The 21702-nt window shown below is 32.3% G+C and overlaps 3 protein-coding genes and 1 pseudogene across 4 annotated transcripts; 2 read left to right on the forward strand and 2 right to left on the reverse strand.

Annotated features, from left to right (window-relative positions):
* The first annotated feature begins 1888 nt into the window (after positions 1 to 1888).
* Positions 1889 to 4507, forward strand: LOC111290350 (low-temperature-induced 65 kDa protein-like). Its single transcript, XM_022881635.2, has 5 exons — positions 1889 to 2030; positions 2141 to 2395; positions 2515 to 2994; positions 3179 to 4105; positions 4226 to 4507. The coding sequence occupies exons 1-5, from the start codon at positions 1958 to 1960 to the stop codon at positions 4285 to 4287; spliced, it is 1797 nt and encodes a 598-aa protein (XP_022737370.2). The 5' UTR covers positions 1889 to 1957; the 3' UTR covers positions 4288 to 4507.
* Positions 4508 to 12860: 8353 nt separating this feature from the next.
* On the forward strand, positions 12861 to 14853 carry LOC111289952 (pentatricopeptide repeat-containing protein At1g55630 pseudogene; annotated as a pseudogene). Its single transcript, XR_016346271.1, has one exon. The product of XR_016346271.1 is annotated as a pentatricopeptide repeat-containing protein At1g55630 pseudogene (transcript).
* A 1842-nt stretch (positions 14854 to 16695) lies between these two features.
* LOC111290806 (heavy metal-associated isoprenylated plant protein 39-like) lies at positions 16696 to 18247 on the reverse strand. The gene is made up of 3 exons (XM_022882286.2): positions 18080 to 18247; positions 17889 to 17967; positions 16696 to 17628 (listed from the first exon to the last, which is right to left on the reverse strand). The coding sequence occupies exons 1-3, from the start codon at positions 18086 to 18088 to the stop codon at positions 17387 to 17389; spliced, it is 330 nt and encodes a 109-aa protein (XP_022738021.2). The 5' UTR covers positions 18089 to 18247; the 3' UTR covers positions 16696 to 17386.
* A 1224-nt stretch (positions 18248 to 19471) lies between these two features.
* Positions 19472 to 21104, reverse strand: LOC111291161 (Heavy metal transport/detoxification superfamily protein). Its single transcript, XM_022882779.2, has 3 exons — positions 20830 to 21104; positions 20638 to 20716; positions 19472 to 20076 (listed from the first exon to the last, which is right to left on the reverse strand). The coding sequence occupies exons 1-3, from the start codon at positions 20836 to 20838 to the stop codon at positions 19748 to 19750; spliced, it is 417 nt and encodes a 138-aa protein (XP_022738514.2). The 5' UTR covers positions 20839 to 21104; the 3' UTR covers positions 19472 to 19747.
* Positions 21105 to 21702: the final 598 nt, after the last annotated feature.

Below are 21702 nucleotides of genomic sequence, written 5' to 3' on the forward strand. Positions count from 1 at the left end.
ATAATACTGCTGATAGCACAAACCCTTATTTTGTGATGCATGATGCTCATCCTAGCTTTTTACAGCCTTTTATTGTGGCTGGCCTTACAGGCTTAACTATGTACCATAATATCTCTTAATCTATGTTATTTCCTTTGCCGATAAAAAAGAAGATTAATTTTGTTTTTTTACTTCAAAATTTTTTTTACACAATTTGTATTATAAAAACTAGTTTACTTAATAAATAGATAAATAAATTTAATAATATTGATTATAAAGTAAATAAAATATTATTATGTTTTAAGAATTCTTATCTTTAAATAATATTTAAATCATTAACTTATATAATTATTACAATAAATATGATTATATATGTACTTTTAAATAAATAATATTTAATTTACAGCAATTCTAAATATAATGATCTTTAATTTATATAAATTAATTATTATTAATCAAATAAAGTGATTTCAAATCACGAATAATAAAATCACCTTGGTAGATAATTATATTATCATTATGATCTTAAAAATAATACTAAATGCTACTTTAATGTAGAATATATTCAATCAATTTTACTTTAAAAATTTAAATATGAACTGAATCATTTTTAAAAATTTTATTCAAAACTATTCATTTCTAAAATTACACATTTACAATATCAAATAATTCAATACATAATTTTTAGTAACATATCAAATAATTTTGTAATATAAATTTAGTACTTAATTTTTCGATTTATATAACAGTATCTTAATTAAAAATACATATAGGTAAGAAATAAAATGAATATTCAAAATATTTGCTAAGCCATCTGCTACAGAAGTACACAGCGTGAAATTATTTAACTTATGTCAATAATTATATAATCTGTTAATAATTATTTTATTTGAATGGTCTATGATTGACGCGAATGATTGGTGGAATCGAGTCATAACACGATAAAAATTACATTTCATCGGACATCTAAGTAAAGCAAAAGTATTAGACCTTAAATTTCAATTACCAAAAATTAAACTCAGACAACTTTCTCGAATTGAAAAAAAAAAAAAAAAACCAAGAAATTGTTAACTTACTATTTAGGAGTGTAACAGATTTACGCCTACGTAAATTCTTTTTTTTCTTTTCATGTGAAAGGTAATTTCAAATTAATCATCTAAGTACCACGTCTTGAAATTATAAAATCATATAAACACCATAGTTTACATTTATACAGTTGACATTAATTAATCACTCACCACTTGTTAAAGTGTTAAATTGAAATGTCAAAAGATTAGATATTTCAAGTTTTACGAATAATACTGCAATTATCATAAAAAAAAAAAGGCAAATAAATTGACATGACATATGCTCCTCATTTTTGCGTTTTAACTAGTATTATCAACGTGAAACCAAATATAAATACTAGTACAAAAAATGTCATACGAATCATCAATAATGATGAATATCTTGGGAGTGATCAGATAAATTAAATGTATACGTATCAACATTTGACGCATATGAAATGAGAAAGACACAATTAGGCAATCTAATCGTCGTATCCAAAAGCAACACGCACCCATTAGAAACTGATTGATGCTATTGGATATAGTCTTGGACGCGGGTATTCCCTTCCACATCAAACACTTACTCCTTATGGGACCTTCTCCCCTTAAATAAGCTAAAAAGCATGGTTCTAACTTCTGAGCCCAAGCAGTTCGTCGTTTCAACATGCATGTTTCTGATAAGATGATTATCCATAGCATTCAACGGACTTAATGCCACGTGTACAAGCAAACAAAAGCAACGTGGCAGGAAATGGAGGTGATATTGCACGTGTACCAAAGTTATAGCGCCACCGCCATGCAAAGGTGGCGAAACCATGCGTTATGACACTATAAAATTTCGAGATTTGTCCTCTGTTTTGTGTAATTTGTTCATTTGAAGGTAACGACGGCCAAGCGGTTTATTCTCTCTGTCAACCATTGATTTTTTGAAAATGGATACTCAAAGCGCCTATCCTCGTGGCTATAGTCAGGAGCATGACCCCAACATTGTTGGGCATCAACATGGTGAGAAAACTTTTAAACCTTATCCCTTCGGTTTGGGGAAGCAAAGGATATAGTAAATTTCTCTGCTAATTTATAAAAATGCGTATTAACCTTTTTGACCTTTTTTCCAGGAGACGGGGAAGACGAGCATCACCACGAGAAGAAATCGGTTTTGAAAAAGGTCAAGGCAAAGGCAAAGAAGATAAAAGACACAATAAAAAAACATGGGCATGGTTACAATCAAGACCATGATTATGGTCACAACCATGACCATGATTATGATCATGAGTACCATGATGGTCACGTCCCTGAACATCATGATTTAGATGACGAAGACGAGGATGAACAAGAAATTGTTGAAGATCCAGAAGTTCATGGGGCACCAAGTCTGCTGCCTGGCTAATACTGCTTTCAAGTTTCACCCCCTTCCCCCGTATGTTTAATTATTTTTATATTTTGTCTAACTTGTGGGGTTTTCTTTTTTTTTTTTTTGTCATTCTTGAAGTATACGAGTCTGCGGCTGTTAAAAGTGTTGTCTCTGGACAATCGGAAGAGTTGAGCCGTCCTGGAATTACATACGAGAGGTTAATGGCCATGGACCCGGATCCTCTACTTCCAAGTGAAAGTGCTGAAACCTTTTATTCTGGAAACTACAAGACAGAAGACAGTGATCCAACGAACAGATCTGTTCCTGGTCTGAAGGTCCAAGTGACAGAACAACCGAGGGTCAACTTTGAAAAGACAACTGCTATTGTTGTAGAACCTATAGCACCGCCAAACACACCTGTGTCTAGTTCTCATCGGAGCAAAGATGCTAATCCTACCAAAACTTTTGTTCATGGGCAAGAGGAAAATGCAAGGCAGCCAAAAGTTAATCTGCAAAGACCAAAAGGGCTGGAGGAGGACCCTGCTGCTCCAAAGGACACTCCGAATGCTTATACTACTACAAATTATCAGACCAAAATCACAGACCCAAGTGGAAAAGGTTAAACCATTCTAGGCTAAAATGGAATTGTTTATTGCTTATGCATTGACCCTAAGTCCATTCAAATTATAATTCAGAGAATTCATGAAGAGATTGTCTTAATAAAACTGTAACATTCTAGATACTATTTGTCAAATTGTGTTGAACTTGAACTGAAATATTTTTTGTGCTAACATTGTAACAGGTGGAGAAGCGACAGGGATAACCCCAATTCTTCATTCGTTGGATAAAATGAATATCCATAATAAGCAGGATACAGAAAGAGAGGAGAACTTCCCTCCTGGAACTCATCACAGGGCGTCACATTTATCGTTTCCCACGGGAAGCCATGATCAATTCTCTCCCGAACCAACTACCCCGTTACCCATCGAAACCTCGGAAAACCCCACACTACTCTCAGAAACCATGGATACCTCAAAACCTCAAGAGCATTCTCGTAACGTCACGTCTGACAAGCCATCAAACCAGAGCAGTTACACTGAGAAAATCTCATCTGCCACCTCTGCTGTCACAGACAAAGCAGTGTCAGCCAAGAACATTATTGCTTCAAAGCTCGGATATGGTGAAAAAGATCAGACTACCATAAATGAATCACATGAAGGTCAAGATGCAACTAAGCAAGCATCAGCTATAGACTATGGAAAGAAAATGGCTGCAATTGTAACAGAAAAACTAACCCCAGTGTGCGAGAAAGTGACGGAAGCGGGAGGTAACGTTAAGTCAAAACTACATGGTCCTGGCACTGGAACTGCGAGCGAAGTGGGAACCGAGGCGCTAGAGCGGGACAAGGGAGTGTCGATGAAGGGCTATATTGCGGAAAAATTGAGGCCTAGCGAGGGGGATAGGGCCCTATCAGAAGTCATTTTGGATGCTTTGCATAAGCGAAATGAGAATCCTGAGAAGGAAACCATGGCAAGGGGGAAGGTCACAGAGTCAGAGGAGGTGGCAATGCGTTTGGGCATAAGGGATGAGAGAGACGAAAGGCCAGGTTCAAGCGCCGCGAATAGTCCCAATAAGGGCGTGGTGGATAAACTTAAAGGCGCTGTTGGTTCATGGTTTGGTAAAAGAGAGGAGTCACAAGAAATTCAACAGGCATATGATTCATCATGCGGTAACCATCTATATCCTACACTTAATATTTCACTTCTCTGTTTATCAATATTTCCCAAGATATATATATATATATATTTTTTGCTAATTTGTTATTTTGTCCTTCTCCTCCCTGTATCAGGTAATGAAGGTTTTTCATGCTCTGCCGTCGAGAGAAGACTTGAAGAAGAGTCGGGCAGTTGATTCGTTAAGCAATTACAAAGCTACTACAATGGAGAGGGTTTCCCTTTACCCTTGTACGGAACCATGTTTTTTGTTTACAAAAAGTGAATCATGTATTATTCAATGTGTGTAGACTATAGCTATGGGCCTATGGCGTCTGGTTCATGTGCGTGCACTACTGTTTCTTAGACTGCTTCCAGTGCGGAATATATAACTATCCAGTGAAATTCTGATCAAGAAATCAGGGCTTTCATTAGCAATATTTATGGTTTTACTTCATTTCACGAGAATCATCCCTGTGCAGTATTCTCCCCTCCTAATTTGGCTCTTTAAAGTTTTGAGTCTTGTTTGCGTGTTGGACTTGAAAGGATGGCTGGCATATAGTCTGAAAATTGAAATCAAGCAAAAAAAAAACATGTGCCTAGTTGGTGCGGGACATCGCCCCCTTTTTGTTTTTGTCGGGGAGAGCGATTTCTCAGTTAGTCTGTAGAATTGATATTTGTTCCTAAATCCTACTAACAGTTTTCCAGCACGAGGCTGCATGAAAGACGCAGGAAATTTCTTTCTCTCACGCCAATTAATGTTTCTTTCATGGTTTCAAGTTAAGTTTTCAACCAGTTAAGTGCTAAACCAAGTTTAACTTAAAGACTAGTCGAACATAAAACTTGGTTCCTTTTGGATTTTTTTTTTTAAGGTTAATTGTCAGGAAATCCAATTCAACTTAGCTGATATTAAAATTAGTCATGAAAATTTTCAATTAATGCATTAAAATTATTGGTTCACAAACATATTGAATAATTAAGGAAGCATTTGAATGGGGTAAAATTAGTTTGGATAAAATTGAAAATAATGTTGGATATGAGATTGATTGTTGTAGTGGGAATATTTAAATCAATGATTGAATGTGTTTGGATGCAAAAATAATAATAGTGGTGAGATGTTATAATAAGAAAATAAATTGACTATTAAATACATTAAATTAAAATATGTATATAATTAAAATTTTAAATTATTTAATATTTATAAAATTTATTTATTATATAAAAATTATTAATAAATAATAAAATTTATAAATAAATAATAATGATATTAAATTAACAAAAAATATTTCAAGATTTTTAAATAAAAATCAAATTAAAAAATAAATAATAAGGACATTTTCGATACCACAATATAATTTAAAAGAAAATTGGAAAGAAAAAATAAAAAAAATCTGTGGTTTGTCAACAACTAGACCAAACATGGCCATTGGATGACTAGCATTTGAACAAGCACACTGATGGGTCATTTGGGAAAAAAATTCCGGTGAGCACATACTCCCAGAATAACTGCTGAGAATTTAGCGAGGAATGCTGAGAAAGTGAAGGAGCATGGCTTAGCCTTTCCAGGAGTTGGTCTTGCTGAGTTCTGCTCTTCTTGGATAGAGGCTCAGGTGAGGAAGACATAGACGATGCCACTGCCCATGAATGATTTGAGTTATCAAAACTAAACGACACATCCATTACGCCATTTGGGCTTCCTGGAATGGAGCTAAACTTGCACTTGTTTGATTGGTTGCCTTCAACTCTTGTTGTTACCAATTCTATTATCAACTTACAATATTCTTTGTTGCTACACATCAAGAGTATCGTAAATGTACGAGTCGTAAAAGTAATAAAGATTAAAAATATTTCATATTATCATCTCCTCAGGCATTGAGAGTTCTAGACCTAAGGGTAAATATCAATTTTGATACTTTAAATAATTTTTATTTGAAGAAATTTTTTTTGGTGAACTAATTAACCTAAATTAATCTAAATAAAATTATCAAATATATTAAACCTAAATTATTACAATTTATGAAAAGAGTAAAAACCGTAAAGATTAAACCTGCCAAAAATAAAACATGCTAAAAATATAAAGTTTCTAAAAATAAAAAATTTAAACAATTTCATAAAAATTAACAAGGCATGAAAAATAATTACACATACTTAATATAAGACATTAAACATGAAAGTATAATAATTTGAAAGTAGAAAATTAAACTTGTAAGTGAATTAACTGGAATTCCTTCATGATCTTAGTGACTAATTATCACCTAAAATGCATTAAATGTAAATAAAAATAAAACCTAAAATGGAACAAAAAACTTATAGGAACCTTATGCAAAAACCAAGCACAAATGGAAATAAAAATTTATGCAAACCAAAATACTAGAATGCATGGAAACTAAGACCTATGAACTAAGATAGTAGGAAAATGCAACCCTATCTAAGGAATTTATAAAAATTATTTTACTAGTTTAAATAGACATGAAAACAAGCTAAAAAGGTATAAGAAAGCTTTGCCTAAGCTGACCAAAAATGCTTTAAAAAAATTACACAAGTTGGAACATAAAACATAACCTAAACTATGGATTTAGTGAGCTAAATGCAATCAAAACTAACCCTAGCTACATTTAATGTGACAAACTATTTTATAACCTCAAAATAGACTTAAAAATGAAAAAAAAAAATGCAAGATAGTAAGATCAAAAACCACACACAAAGTGAAGAAAAACTACTTGAAATAATGCATCAAGGATGGGAGGAAAAATGCATGAAACAACAAACCTATGTCTAAGGCATTTAATCAACCATGCAATAAATACTTAAACATGATTTAATAACATAATAGGAGCATAAAAACAATATGTAAAAAACAACAAAATTAAAAGGCAGAACATAAAAACTAGGTAGAAAAATTAAAGAGCACGAAATATAAAGTGCTCGTAAATAAACACATAAAGATTAAATTTATGTAACAATATGATGTTTCCATCAAATTAACATCCAAAACCATCATTCTCAAGCTTCATAGAGCTCCAAATACATGCAAGAAGTGTTGCAAAAGTAAATAAAATAGAAACTGAAATCTAAAAATAAAAACTGGCAACATCAAATGTAAACTGAACTTAAAATATAACAAAGAAATGCAAAAAAGTTTCAATGTTTGCAAGGAAAAAAAATTAAAAAAACTAAAGAATAACTTAAAAGGCAAATAAAAGTGATGTAAAGTAAACTAGAAATAAGAAGAAAATGCTCTATCAATGAAGATCTGTTTGGTGAGCAAGTGTACTACCAACAACCTTGGGAAAAATACCTAAACTAAGAAGAAAAATAAAAACTGAACAAGCCTCCTACAATCATCCTCCCTAAGCATAAGTCAAGCTCATCTTAAATATATAGAAATAAGATGCAATAATTTCTCAAAAGTCATGGCGAAATCAACGAAGGCTGCTCACTACTCATAATGAAGTAGGAAAATGTGAGAAAAAAAAATCATGTTCCAAGCAATCAGGTTCAGCTTTCCCTTTTTGGCCCCTCAAATGTCCTATTTTTCAAGCCCTATCCTAGGTCTTTCTCAACCCTTATCCTAGGTCTTTCTCAACCCATAAATGGTTTATTGAGCCATACAAAATAGCAACCATGCTTGACTTTTATTTTTCATTGTGTTCCCACTTATTGCTTGACTTGTAATTGGTTCCTCTTGCTCTCTCTTTTGTGTTGTGTTTTTTTTTTTAACCAATTTTTTCCACTATCAATTGTCAAAGGAAGCATAAAATCAAGGAAGGACTAGCAAAAATGCTACATCACCAATGACTTTACAACCTAAAAAAAATTGCAAACTCCTCATCAACCAATTTTAAGATAGGTTCAGCTCTTATTTTTCTCTTTCTTTGTCGAATCTTTTTAGTCAAATTACAGCTTGTTTAGCTTTCATTTTGTTCTCATTTAAGCTCTAGTCCAAGCTTGAAACTCCTCTAATAAGCCATCATTTTTAATTCAAGTCAACCACAAAGTGTCAAGTTTTAATGTGTTTCAAGCTGGTGGCATTCGGGCTCCAATCAAGAAAGGTACATGCCACCATTTTAACTTTTTTCTTTGCTTAGCTAAACAGTTGGTATTCCTTTTTAAAATTTTCTTGGCAGCTTGCTAAATTGTATGGACACAAAGCAGCCTAATTTCCTTTCCATGCAACATATCAATTAAAACAACTCAGCATCCTTGTCTATTTGTTCCATTGATATACCATATTATGTGCCATGCATTTCATACAAGTGTGGTCAACTCTTTTGATGCACATGCAATATGGAATCAAGCAAATTGCACCTTATCTTTTTAATCTTCTAATTTTTTTTCACATGAGACAATTAAATACAATTAGGTGGATAATTAAATAAATTTGCTAAAAATCAAACAAAAATTAACTGAGTAAGTCTCACAATTAATTGAGTTCATGATAATTTTATAAAAAAATAGAATTATCGTTCATCTACATTGTTTTGTTCGAAAGATAAATTGAGATTTAAGAACCAAAATGAAATTTGCAAATTTAACATTGGTAAAAGCTAGAGAAATAGAATACATTATCAATCCCCATGATACATAATAGCTTATTTTAGTATGCCACTCTAAGGTTAGGTTCTACACTGTCCACAACTTGCAGCATTGTAGCAATGGCCATCATAGAATGAAGGTAACACATAAACCTAGATTTGCCAATGAATTTAACAGAAACTAAGAAAATATATGAGAATTTGAGAAAAACAAAAACAACAATAGAATTAATCTTATTTTTTCTATATAGATTACATAGGGTATCTAATTCAAATCTAGTTAATAATTTCATAAATAAAGGAAATGAGGTTTTTGTTTTAGTGCTAACCTGTAATGACAGAGAGTAGAATGCAATCACATTTCTTGAGAAATTTTTAACAAAAATGGTTCTTTAATCCAAGCCTCCTTGCAATGTAATCAATAAATGAAAGTGGGATTATAGGTTCATCTTCCATTAAAGTGTGGAGAATACCAAAATCTCCATTCTTTGGATAGTTTTGGCCTTAAACACATCTACTCTCCTCCACCTAAATAGATCACGCAAAACACAACATTCATAAACCGAATAAAATGACAAGTAAATAAATAAATTAATTAATTTATAAAATTCATGCAATACAAATATGCAAGTTTTTTTTTAATGTTTTCATCATTAATTTAAAGAGAAATTTAAGTCTTTACAATATTGCTAGATGCCAAATCCTGTTAAGCCAAATTAAAGGGTAAAACAACCATTATTGCAATAGAATATCAGAAACAATAAATATAAAGCATAAAACTTACACTTGACTAACCATTTTTATTATAATGAACTAAATCTCTTTTCAGTTCTCCTATTTCAAAGACAAGTTTTTGAGATGTACATAAAGTTTCAAGGTATTTCACTAAAAAATAATAGAAACTCCTTTACATTTAAAGTTATAAATAAAAGTATCACTTTACCCTGATATCTTCGTTCGAGACTCTGTGATCTAAGTTGGATACATAAAACTTGGTGTCGACTTCTACTATTAATATCTCAGTAGCTATAAGGCTATCTTTAAACAAATCATGCTGCCATGGCAAGCCCCTAGTCTTGTGGGAAGGCTAATGAAAGCAAACATAATGTGTCAACTAATGACTTGATAGCAAGATCACCTATCTTCAACATGAATCAAGATAAGCTATATTCCCAAGAAACATTTAAACAAATGTGCTAGCAGTAGAATCCAATTTAGTAAAATATTGAAGCAATCCAGTAAAACACTAGAAGATTAAGTTATTCCACACAGATGGTAATTCAGGATTAGACCCATTTCATTTAAATCAGTGTTACACTATGGGTAAGCACTCTAATATTAAAGGTATGATAAGGAATCTCCTTTGCAAAAAGGCTATGAATAAAATAGAAATTGAAATATTACACCAAAAATTTTCAAAAATAGCAAGAGAATCCACAAATGTAATACACTTCTTAACAAAAAGACCAAAACGTCAAATTCAAACATAAAAACAAAATCCATAACCAACAAAATAAAATCTCACTCAACTTAAACAAACATAAAAACAATCACCGTGAGAATTTGAGTTGCATGTTTAGTTTCTTTAACTTTTTTGTTCTAGAAAAACCAAAACAACTCGTGTGGATTTAAGTTAAAAAAAAAAACAAAAAACAAAACAATCATACAAAAACCAAACATGCAACCGTAATTAAACAAAAAACACAAACCAAATTTTAAAAATTCCAATCCAACTATCATTCATGTAACATTCAATAAATATTTTATACAAACATTTCAAACAAAAAAAAAACCAACATGTAAACCTCACAACAAATATTCTACACAAATTAAAGACAAAAAAAAAATCATAACATTGAAAAAAATTTGTTCAATAATAAAAAAATAATAAAAAAACAAAAAAAAATGTGAGATTTGAGTGGGATTTGCACCACAACATTTACTCAACGAAAGGAAAAACTCATACAGAAAACAAAAGGTTGTCTTGGATGCCATAAAAGCTTTGCTTCAAACACAAATAAAAATAACATAAAGAAGCTTTGAAAATAGACAAAACTTACACCTGTCAAATACATAAGCACTAAAGAAAACAAGTGTCAAAGAAATTGCTCCATTGTCCAACAGAGTTAAACATAAAACAACAAAAAAAGAAACAAAAATACCAACCAATAAAACGCACTTAATATAAAAGGGAAAAAAAAAAACACATGTCATTTTCAGATCTCTTTAAGAATATTTTTTATATAAGGTTATAAATATTAAGATTGTAATTCAAAATGACAATATTTCTTTTAAGAACAATACTAATACTAATATGTTTCAAAAGTTTAAAGAGTAATAAAATTAAACGTCAACCATAATCAAGTTTTATGTGTATTTAGCCTTTTTTTTCTACTTTTATAGTTTTTTTTTTATGTTTATTGAATAAATATGTTTTTTTAATAGATTGAATAATTAAGTTATTAATAAGTTAGTAGTAAAATTTATCATTTAACATTATTATTAAATATATATAACAAAATATATAAATGTTATTTAATATATAAAAATTAAATATTTTAAATTAATTTTATTTAAAAATATTCAAACTTGTAATTAAAAATATTTATTTATATATTATAAAATAATAATTATAATATACTTAGACCTGTTCATGGGTTGAGCGACCTGTTCGAATTTAAAAGTCCACCTAAAATATTAAAGGACTTGAACATGAATATTAAATCTGTTAAATGGGTCTGGACAAATAAATGATGTCCAATAAAAAAATAGAGTTGGGCTTGGGTTTCACTATTTAAAGCTTGGATACAACCCGAAAATTAAAAAAACATTTTTATCATAACGGGATAAAATCTATTTGTTTTATTTTTTTATAATGGATAAAGCTCATTTGCTTTATTACTTATAATAGGATAAAACTTATTTCTTCTTTATACAAAACAATGATCTAATTTTAAATTGTATTCAACAAAATTAAATTGGACCCAAGCCTAAATAACTTATAAATTTAATTAAAATTAATTAACTTAGTTAAATTAATAATTTACAAAAAAAATTAAAAAAATATTTTCTCCAATTTTAAATACCAATGCTTTAAGCATGTTTGGACTGTATTGTTATATGTAAGAATGAGCTTGAGCAAAAAATAAGACTTAAAAAATTAAGTCGAATTATATCTGAACTTGCTTAATATGCTAAAATATCATGTTAGACCTAATCCAACCCATGAGCAGATATAATTATAATCGAATGATACCAAAATTTCATAACTTGGTATCATAACTCCGAGCACATAACAAATCAATTTTTAGGCTCGTTTGTTTCACGAAAAATAATTTTTAAAAAATATTTACATTTTCTAAATTGAAAGAGATTTTTTATTATTTGAATTAGTTAATAAAAAATGCTTTTCGTTGTTTGGTTGTTTTTTAGAAAATTTATTTTTTATAAATAATATTAATATAACTATTAAAATATTAAAAATTTTTATTATTAAAGTATATTGAAATTATTTATTATTAAAATTATTAATATTAAAAAATAATTATATTTTAATAATAATATTTAATATTAAAATATTATGTTAATATAAAAAATACTTAAAATAAAATTATTTATTATTCTTTATATTATTTATTAATATGTTATAACATTATTTATTAATATAATATTTTTATTAATATATTATAATATTATTTATTGATAATTTTTATTAATATATTATTTATTAATATAATGTTATTTATATATTAATACAATATTATTTATAAGTAAAATTATGCTAAAAATTATTGATAAATAATTTTACTTATAAATGATTCTTTTTTGAAATTTTTTTTTAAATTCGTAAAATAATTTTTTTAAAAATAACCTTATATTTCATTCACCAACAAATTATTTTTATTAATTAATTAATTTTTATCAAATAAATATTTTTAAAAATGAAAATAATGTTTTAAAAATTATTTTCCACGAAACAGGAGTTAAATACTAATTGATTTTCCTTTGCAAAAAACGCAGGGTTCCGCTTTCAATGACATAGTAATTCTTCAGTGGCAGACAGCCATAAAAACGCGCCGTTTCATAGTAAAACCCCGATTGCACTGCTTAATTCCTCGCATTTAGTAGTTTCTTCTCACTTCTCCGCTCTACTCTTGCACCAGCAAACGCTGCAAAACCTGGGGGCAAGATTTTAACCGGCTCGGAAAAGCCTACAGTCTCACTATCAATCACCTTGATTCCAGGTAAGTCCTCGCTCTTCCGTCCCCTGTTCCTAATCGACATAATTCCTTCTCTTCACGACGCTCAATGAACATTTCCTGTCCCAATATGCTGCTATAGTTGAACTGGGTATTTTCAGCTTAATGGGTATTTCTCAACTCGAGGGCACGGCGCTTTGTGCGCTTTTCGTGTTTGGATATCCCGATATGCTTGTGGGTTTCTTGGCTTTGTTGGCTATTGTTAAGAGTCAAAGATAATGGGGAGTCCCCAATGCTTAATTGGCACTAAAAATGAACTCTATTGCTCGATATGGTACAAGGAATGTTTATAAATCTTGTTGTATTATCGTTTTATCGAGAAAATTATGCGATAGTAGTTTTGATAGTGATAAAATTGATAGTGATTTTTATTATTCCGAGGAACCTTTGAAGAGAATGTGGAAGGGTTCCAGTTTTGACTCTGTTTTTGATGAAACTCACGATAATTGTGGGGGGTATGCAAACGGCTTTGAGGGCTGTTTTTCGAAGAGGCCAGAATTTTTTGAGAGTGGAAGGGAGGATGCTAGGAGAATTCTTGAGGTTTTACAACAAGATGGGCCGGGATTTGACGCAAAAACAGCTCTTAGTGAAATGCAGATGAGGGTCTCGGGGTTTCTTGTGAGAGAAGTTCTTAAGGGAATTTTGAAGAACATAAATTATGCAAATAAGACCAGGTGTGCTAAACTAGGGTACAAGTTTTTCGTGTGGTCTGGTCAGCAAGAAACTTATAGGCACACTGCAAACTCATATCATTTGATAATGAAGATATGTGCAGAGTGTGAGGAATACAAGACAATGTGGAGACTAGTAGATGAGATGATAGAGAATGGCTTCCCTACAACAGCAAGGACATTTAACATTTTGATATGCACATGTGGAGAGGCAGGCTTGGCTAGGAACGTTGTGGAGAGATTCATCAAGTCAAAAACATTCAATTATCGGCCATTTAAGCATTCATACAATGCCATTCTCCATGCACTTCTTGCTGTTAACCAATACAAACTAATTGAGTGGGTGTACCACCAGATGTTAGCCGAGGGTTTTGCCCCAGATATTCTAACTTATAATATACTTATGTATTCAAAATACAGTTTGGGGAAGTTAGATCAATTTCACAGATTACTTGATGAAATGGGTAGATGTGGATTTTCCCCTGATTTCCATACATATAACATCCTTCTGCATGTTCTTGGCAAAGGGGATAAACCACTTGCAGCACTTAATCTATTGAATCACATGAAAGAAGTGGGATTAAACCCGAGTGTTCTTCATTTCACAACATTGATAGATGGCCTGAGTCGTGCTGGAAACTTGGATGCTTGCAAGTACTTTTTCGATGAAATGATAAAGAATGGATGCATGCCAGATGTGGTTTGCTACACTGTAATCATTACAGGATTTATTGTGGCTGGGGAGCTTGAGAAAGCTCAAGAAATGTTTGATGGGATGGTTGCCAATGGACAACTTCCGAATGTATTTACCTACAATTCAATGATTCGTGGTTATTGTATGGCAGGAAGGTTTGAGGAGGCTTGCTCCATACTTAAGGAAATGGAAGCTAGAGGATGTAACCCAAATTTTGTTGTGTACAGTACCCTAGTGAGTCATTTGCAAAGTGCTGGAAGGCTTTCTGAAGCTCGTGCAATAATAAGAAACCTGGAGGAGAAGGGGCAATATGTTCATCTGCTCTCAAAGATCAAGAGATTTAGGAGATGCTAGAAAGTAGATTGTACAATATAAAGATTGTTTGTTGTAACTTATTTGCCAGCATATTCAATGGTTCAGCTATGTCAGCGTCACTTACCTGCTGCCTCTAATAGATATCAAGGAAGTAGACAGGATAAAGTATGCGCATTCTTCTTTCCCTTCACATGTTTTAATATTCAATTTGGTTGAAACAATGAAACTCGATAGATAGCCAAATTAATTCTTTTCCCTTCTTAATCAATGATATTAACTTGTTCCCTTCTGTTCAGCTGGCTTCAATGTGCAATCAAATTTTCTTAAAAGTCTCTTATGGAATGAATAATTTAAGGTACGAAGTTGACTTGTTAGTCAATGAAATTGACTGGACTGGAAATTTTTGGTATCTAGGATCTGGATTGAGAGTTGAAAATTTCAGTCATGTACTTCTCACTAGAAAGTAAAACTATCCTAGATGCTGCCAACATAAGTTATATTAAAAATTAATGGTGAACATAGTCCTTTTACAAGGGTTATACCCTTGTGCTAGCTTAGGCATTGAAGAAAGACGGACGTACTCTCTTTCCCTTAAAAGGTCTTCCTAACATGAGAAAAGCCGCATTTTGTCTTCTCAAGCGTCATCCGAAAGTGGTCACAATAAGGTGATAATGATGGTATCATGGTGGAGGTTGACTTTCCTTGGAGAGTTGCAGTGACAGTGATGCTGATGTCTCTGACGAATTAAAGAGGTTCAGTTTACTATTCTTGAGACCTTCAACTTCCTACTGAGGGAATGTGACTTATGATTCATGAATTGTAAGATTTGATTTCTTTCAATGAACACTAATGCAGTACAGTTACTTTTTTTGTAAATTATGGCTTCCTCTTCTTTGGGCTGGCATTTTCAGAAGATATACCTAAATGTTTCCACTTTTCTTTTATTTGACCTTCCTTTGTGAAGTGCCGCATCCGAGTTAAATGTAGACACTTACATTATGTTTTAAGTATCATTTTGTTCAGTCTTGGTCTCTTAAAATTTCCCTGAAATTATCTAAAGACTGAAAGAAAGGATGATTTTCTTAGAGAATAAATAGAATGTTGTTTCCATTGGCACTGGAAAGAGGGGAATAAACTGATGATTTTGCTATTCTATTTTCCTGTCATGCAGGTGTAAAATATTCCATGCATCACTGAAGAATTTTAGCCTATGCTGTTCCTATAATTACATCTCTGATTCACCATGATTTTTTATCAGCTCAAAGGCAGCCTGTCTGTTTTTTCATTCCATTTGTAACGTTTGCAATATCTCTAGGCTTAAAAGGTTGCTGTCCTTGGTGACATTCTTGCTGAATTCCAGCTTTGCTTGTGTCAGATTTAATGCTACGTACAAGATGAAAATCTTAGATGACCTTACAGAAGATAGAATGGCATTGGCTAGGTTGAACACAGATGAGGACCTTCAGGCTTCCACTACAGTTTAACTACTTTTTAACTTTGTTTCCCTTTCCTTAGACAACATATAAGCGCTTGATGCCTTTCTGCAAGCATCTATATCCCGATATTTGGCTGTCCTCAAGTTCGCTGCTCTATCCTCCTTTAGTTCCAAGCCCTGAATTAGCGAAGAAGATAGTAGATCCCTCCTTGTAGTTCACTTCCAGGGACTTGGTAAGCTTTTACAAGAAACCTGCAAAGGTTCAATTTGCTAGCTTTTACAAGGAATGGTCTTTTATATCTTGGTCTTGTGTTAGCTTCGTTTTTTATTCTTTTTCATCCTGCTGAGGCTTGAGAGTGACAACAATAACATAACGTGTTCATGCTAAAATTTATAAGTTAAGTTTTGATTTTCAATGCAACTTCTCCTGTAGCCAAGGCATATCATTGTTTCTTATGGAGGTTGACATGTTACTCGACAGGATTGGGAACATGATATTAAGCAGAATGCTTCTTCCTCAAGTATTCAAAACTCAGCTGGGTTATGGTTTGGAAATCAGGTTCATCACTCATTTAAGTATAGGTGCAACATTGCAGGCATACACAACACAGCTAAGCAATCTCGACATATTTTGTATGTTAAAGTAGAGACATAAGTGCACCTTTGTATACAACCCTGAAAGACTAACAAGACGAAAGGGAAAAAAATATATAATTATACTCATCTACTGCTTTATCTCGTTAAATTCATGTTTAATTTTATATCTAGTTTTACATTAGTCCAATTCAAATGGCGATGCCACCTACTGCCTATCAACTATATAGTAATAGCCTGCATCAAAAAACTTTCATCTGAATCCTCATAATCGAGGCTCACCGAAACTTTGCTTTATGAATAGACTGCAGGGACTAGGAGAATGATGAAATTGACTAACCACACTTTTTTTTTTAATTCCTTTCTCGAGAAGAACGTGTTGCCTTATTTGGATTGCGATGGCCCTTTTTCATCAATGGAAAATGACCATCGAACTAATAGGGGAGGAAGGAAGCTCCGTGAACGTTCAAACTTCTTTGTGACTTGAATTTGTTGAATAAGACAACCGGTGAATCTCTGACACTTCATCTGCATAGATTAATTTTGATTAGAAGCTAAAGATTACATTATCTCATCTAACAATCAACCGTCTAATTATACTCTGCTATGATGCCGACTATCCTAAATCAAAACCCCTTTCACATTGCTCAGTAATTGTGCTTGAATTAACTTATTTTTCAGACAGGGACTTCAAGAAATTCTACCCCTGCAATTCTCAAAAGCTTATTTCTACAACACACATACAAGGAGAACCAAGCATGATTTGTTTAGATGAAGGGTTTTTTTTTATAATTATTATTTTTTCTCTTCCTTATTTTCTTCTTTCTTTTCCTCTTTCTTCTCTTCCTTCTTCTCCTCTTTTTTCTCTTCCTTCTTTTCCTCTTTCTTTTCTTCTTTCTTCTCTTCTTTGGCAGGTCCAACTGATACTATGTCCACTTTGGCTACTTTCTTCAACTTCTTCACCACTGCCACTGCATCCATCTGTCCTATCACTGTCAGCTTCTGATCCTTTAGATCCGCCGCGATTGAATCAACCCCTGTCGCCCATAATTTTCACATAAACAAACTTGCCAGAAAAAGGAGAAAAATAATAAAATTTGTCTAATTGATCTGATTCGTGATAGCATATAGCATGCATAAAGGGGTGAGCAGAGATCCAAATTATTAGACTAAAAGAAGTTCAGAACAACACCCCGTTACTCATGAGACTTAAAAGACAATCAAGATCTGATTTTTGATAAAGATTAAGCTGACAAAGCTTTATCATGTAAGAAAATTTTATGATAAAATACCATACCAAAGATATCTGCAGCAGCTTCTATGGCTTTTTGCTTGGTCTTGTCATCAGTCATGGTTAGCACTTTCAGGACCACCTTCTGCTAGAACAGTAAACATGAGAGACAGATAAAAGGAAAAAAAAAAAATAAAGACCATCAACATGAAAATAAATAGTACTGGTAGAATCATACAGAACAAAGAAAAAATTACCTGAGCCATTTTGGTATGAGAAATAATGTGAGGTTTGAGCAGATAGGAAAATGGAATGAATTATTGAGGACCAGTCGGTCTTTATAAAGAGTGAAATTTGAGGAGGTCCCGAGTCTGTCTATGAGAGCCTTTTATGTATGACTAGTCACATCCTTCAGGCTTCAAGTGGATGGTTATTATGAACCGTTTCTGTCCGACCACATGGTCAATTTCTGCCGATTTACAAAACACACGTTGGCTTGATGGAGTATTTTAAGCCACTTGATTGTCATTTTTTTTCTTCTTTTTACACCCATTGAAAATCAGACAGGCGCCAAATTCATCCCCCTCAACCCAAAGTTCCAAGTCTTTATCTGTTTCCAAAAGAAATTAAAGTTCATTGTACTTAAATATATATATATATATATATATATACATGTAATTTCATAGAAATAATAGTGTTGACAATGAAAAATCTATGCAATATACTCCATCCTTTCGATTTTTTTATATAAATTTTTGGATGTCTTAGAATTATTTTATTTCTTTTTTTAATGTCTAAAATTCTTTTTATATTTAATATTGTTTTTTATAATTTTTATATTTTTTTGATATTAAAAATCATAAAATTTTAATTTTATAAAAAATAAAATTTAATATTAAATACATTAAAATCAAATTTTTTTAAAATTTTATAAAAATTAATAACATTCAAATAATTTAGAACAGAAGTAATTAAAACAATTTTATAAAAAATATTTGTTTGTTATTTAACTTCATTATTTAATTGTTTTTATTGAATAACATAAAAGAATAAAATTTAAATTCAAATTTTAAAAACAAAAAAAAAACTCATTAATTAAATAAATTTAAATATCATTAATTACTTATTATGAAATATTTAGATTCAATTAATTTCGAAATTACTTTCTTCATTGAAAAACATCAAAACAAAATCGATATTTGATATGAAGTACGTACATTAGACGGTCCACAAATTGGATCGCATTGTCTATTTTTCATTCTCCTTTTTCTTTTTCTTTTGATTTCTTTTTGTTTTTTTTTTTTTTTTTTTGGGTGCAAAAGTTGGGTTGTGGACAAGTTGGGCAGGTCATCCTTAGCAAAGGGGCGGCTTTTGATGTTGTGCTTTTCAAGATTCTCACCATTCAACAGATAAGCAACCGAAGACATTGGTCACCTCAAAAGTACCAACAATTAATTAAAGTGGGGATGGTTTTTGAATATCTCCACTTACAGGTCAGCCCTATTCTCTCCATGCACAACCCACCATCGTCTTAATCCAGAATGAGTAAAAGTTATTGGTAAAGCCCTAAAAAAACGTTGAAGTATTCCCATATGAGTTATAGTTGAAAAGCTAATGACTTAATAACCAAAGTTACAAGTGTTGTACTCATTATTCATCCAATTGCCACCTTTCTACTACATTATATTTGAACGAGGCTTCAAATTAGAGCAGTTACTACAGAAATCCTTTTAATTTTGAGTTTTAGGGTGAAATTAAAAGCGATAATACGACAAAACACTACCTGAATTTCATGTTCTAAATCGTTTTTTTGGCCAACACTCATCAGCAAACAGAACTCAAACAAAATTGAATTTAACACAAGTCTTTCCAGATAAAAATTTGAAAGAAAGCAAAAAATAAAATAAAAGGTTGCCTATATATGTTCACATGATAGAGCAGGCATTTGGATTATCGTCACTGAAAAGTGAAGCAACGGCCTCATCGGATGCCACCGCAACTGAGTAGACAGCTGGGGTGTGGAAGAAAGTGTGAACACCATTGGAAGCTTCACTTCTATGACAGTCATAGTAATGGTTCACTATATAGGTTGGATACTTGTAAAATGAGGCGTAGTGGGAGTATCCAGGAAATGGCCATGGCTCTGCTGCTTTCCCTGCTCGTTTAATAGCTTTGAGCAACTTCTTTTCCTCCAGGGCATAGCCTCGGACTGTTATTTTTTGGATCTCCATTTCTACCTCCACTTCTTCAACCCCTAAAAGATACACATGAAGCCAACGGTCAATAGAAGCAAGAGCATAACACGGAGCAATTCCTGGTTGGGTTATCCGAATATTTTGGGTACAAATCTCATATTCTATGTATTAAAAGAGAGACTCATGCAATTGGAGCAAGCCCATTGTTCCCTTCTTGCCAGATCTGGCCCATTTTTTTAAGAGAGGAGTCCAAAAGGAGGAGAACTAAGATACTAAAAAAGCTAGAACTTGCCGCTGCTCAAGTATCTAAGCTCGTACTAGTTCGTTAAGCTTTTTTTTCCTGAGCACCATGAACATAGAAGCAATGTTAGTTATGTACTTGTTTATAAAATTTACAGAGTTCCATTGACTGCATAGCTAGCTAGAATTAATAAAGAGATAAAAGAAGGCCAAAATAAATGGATAGACAATTACACATAAGCTAATAGACATGGCATTGCTAGTCCCGCTCCTTTTTTTTTTTTCCTCTCTCCCTTTGCCAGAGACATTAAGTCTGCAACTTATTTAAAACAGTAGGACCTAATAAAAGTACCTTTGATTTGATAAAATGTAAGATGTACCTTTGAGCTTCAAGAGAGCTTTCTTTAACTTGGAAGCACAGCCCTCACAATCCAAGTTTGGAACTCTGACCTCCAGCATCTGCCATATACATCCACATTATCAGAATCTTATTTCTACATTTATATTAATTTCTAGTTTGTAGCTTTGTGTGTGCTTGTCAGAGAGATAGATAAGAGACAGAGTAAACTCACTGCAGACATAGTTGTATAAGCTTTCAAGATGAGAGATGGCAAAATTGTGAAAGATAAAAACAAGAGCTCTACGTTTGCAAGTTCCAGCAAGCAAGCAGGGAGCTGAGTCTGGGGTTTTAAGGTCTCTGAGGAAGGAACCTTGGGTTTCGAAAATTCAGGGCATGCATGAGAGAAGGTTCACGCGTGGGATTGGGAAAGCGTGACTTTCTTTCTCTCTCCCTTTCTCTCAATGCCAATGCCAATGTAAAACGCCACGCTCCCTATGAAATGATTAAGGGCACTCTTAAATCAAGGGCAAAAACAAATATGATGCCCCCCATTTACATAGGACCCGTGCACTCGATAACTTAACCGCATTTTCGTTTAAATTTCAAAGTTATGTTACTGCAAATTGTTTTCTTAAAAATTCTTCCACTGTCTATTGTTTCCTCGAATGATTATCTATTCTAATAATTTATGATAATTTTGCTTAAAGTGTGAAATCCCAAGTTTAAAATTTTGAGACGCGCTCCAAAGGAGAGTAGTTTTTTCTGCTTAGCTCCTATTGTGTTGAGGTCTACGACTTTGTTTACAGTGCTCACAAAGTCACAAAAGCAGAAACAGAAAAACCAAGTCGGCTTTACTGAATCAGCTTTGACGCTGCAAAAGGGTAATGCTCAAAGTTGAGGACTGAATCTGCTTTGGTACCAACAAAAAAAGGGTTTTGGACTAGCAGTCGAAATGCACCTCTGTTCCTATCCCATGCTAAATGTCTCTTTATTTATGATTTTTCTACAGATAGGTCACATTTGGCCTTACAATACAAAGCAGATGCTATTTGTGACCATTGGATCATATATCCAAGTTTTTGATGGTAGAGATATTAATGAACAC

Source organism: Durio zibethinus, chromosome 11 (genome assembly GCF_047325235.1).
Source record: "Durio zibethinus cultivar Kanyao isolate XHJ-2024 chromosome 11, ASM4732523v1, whole genome shotgun sequence".
In the NCBI taxonomy this organism is placed as follows: Eukaryota; Viridiplantae; Streptophyta; class Magnoliopsida; order Malvales; family Malvaceae; genus Durio; species Durio zibethinus.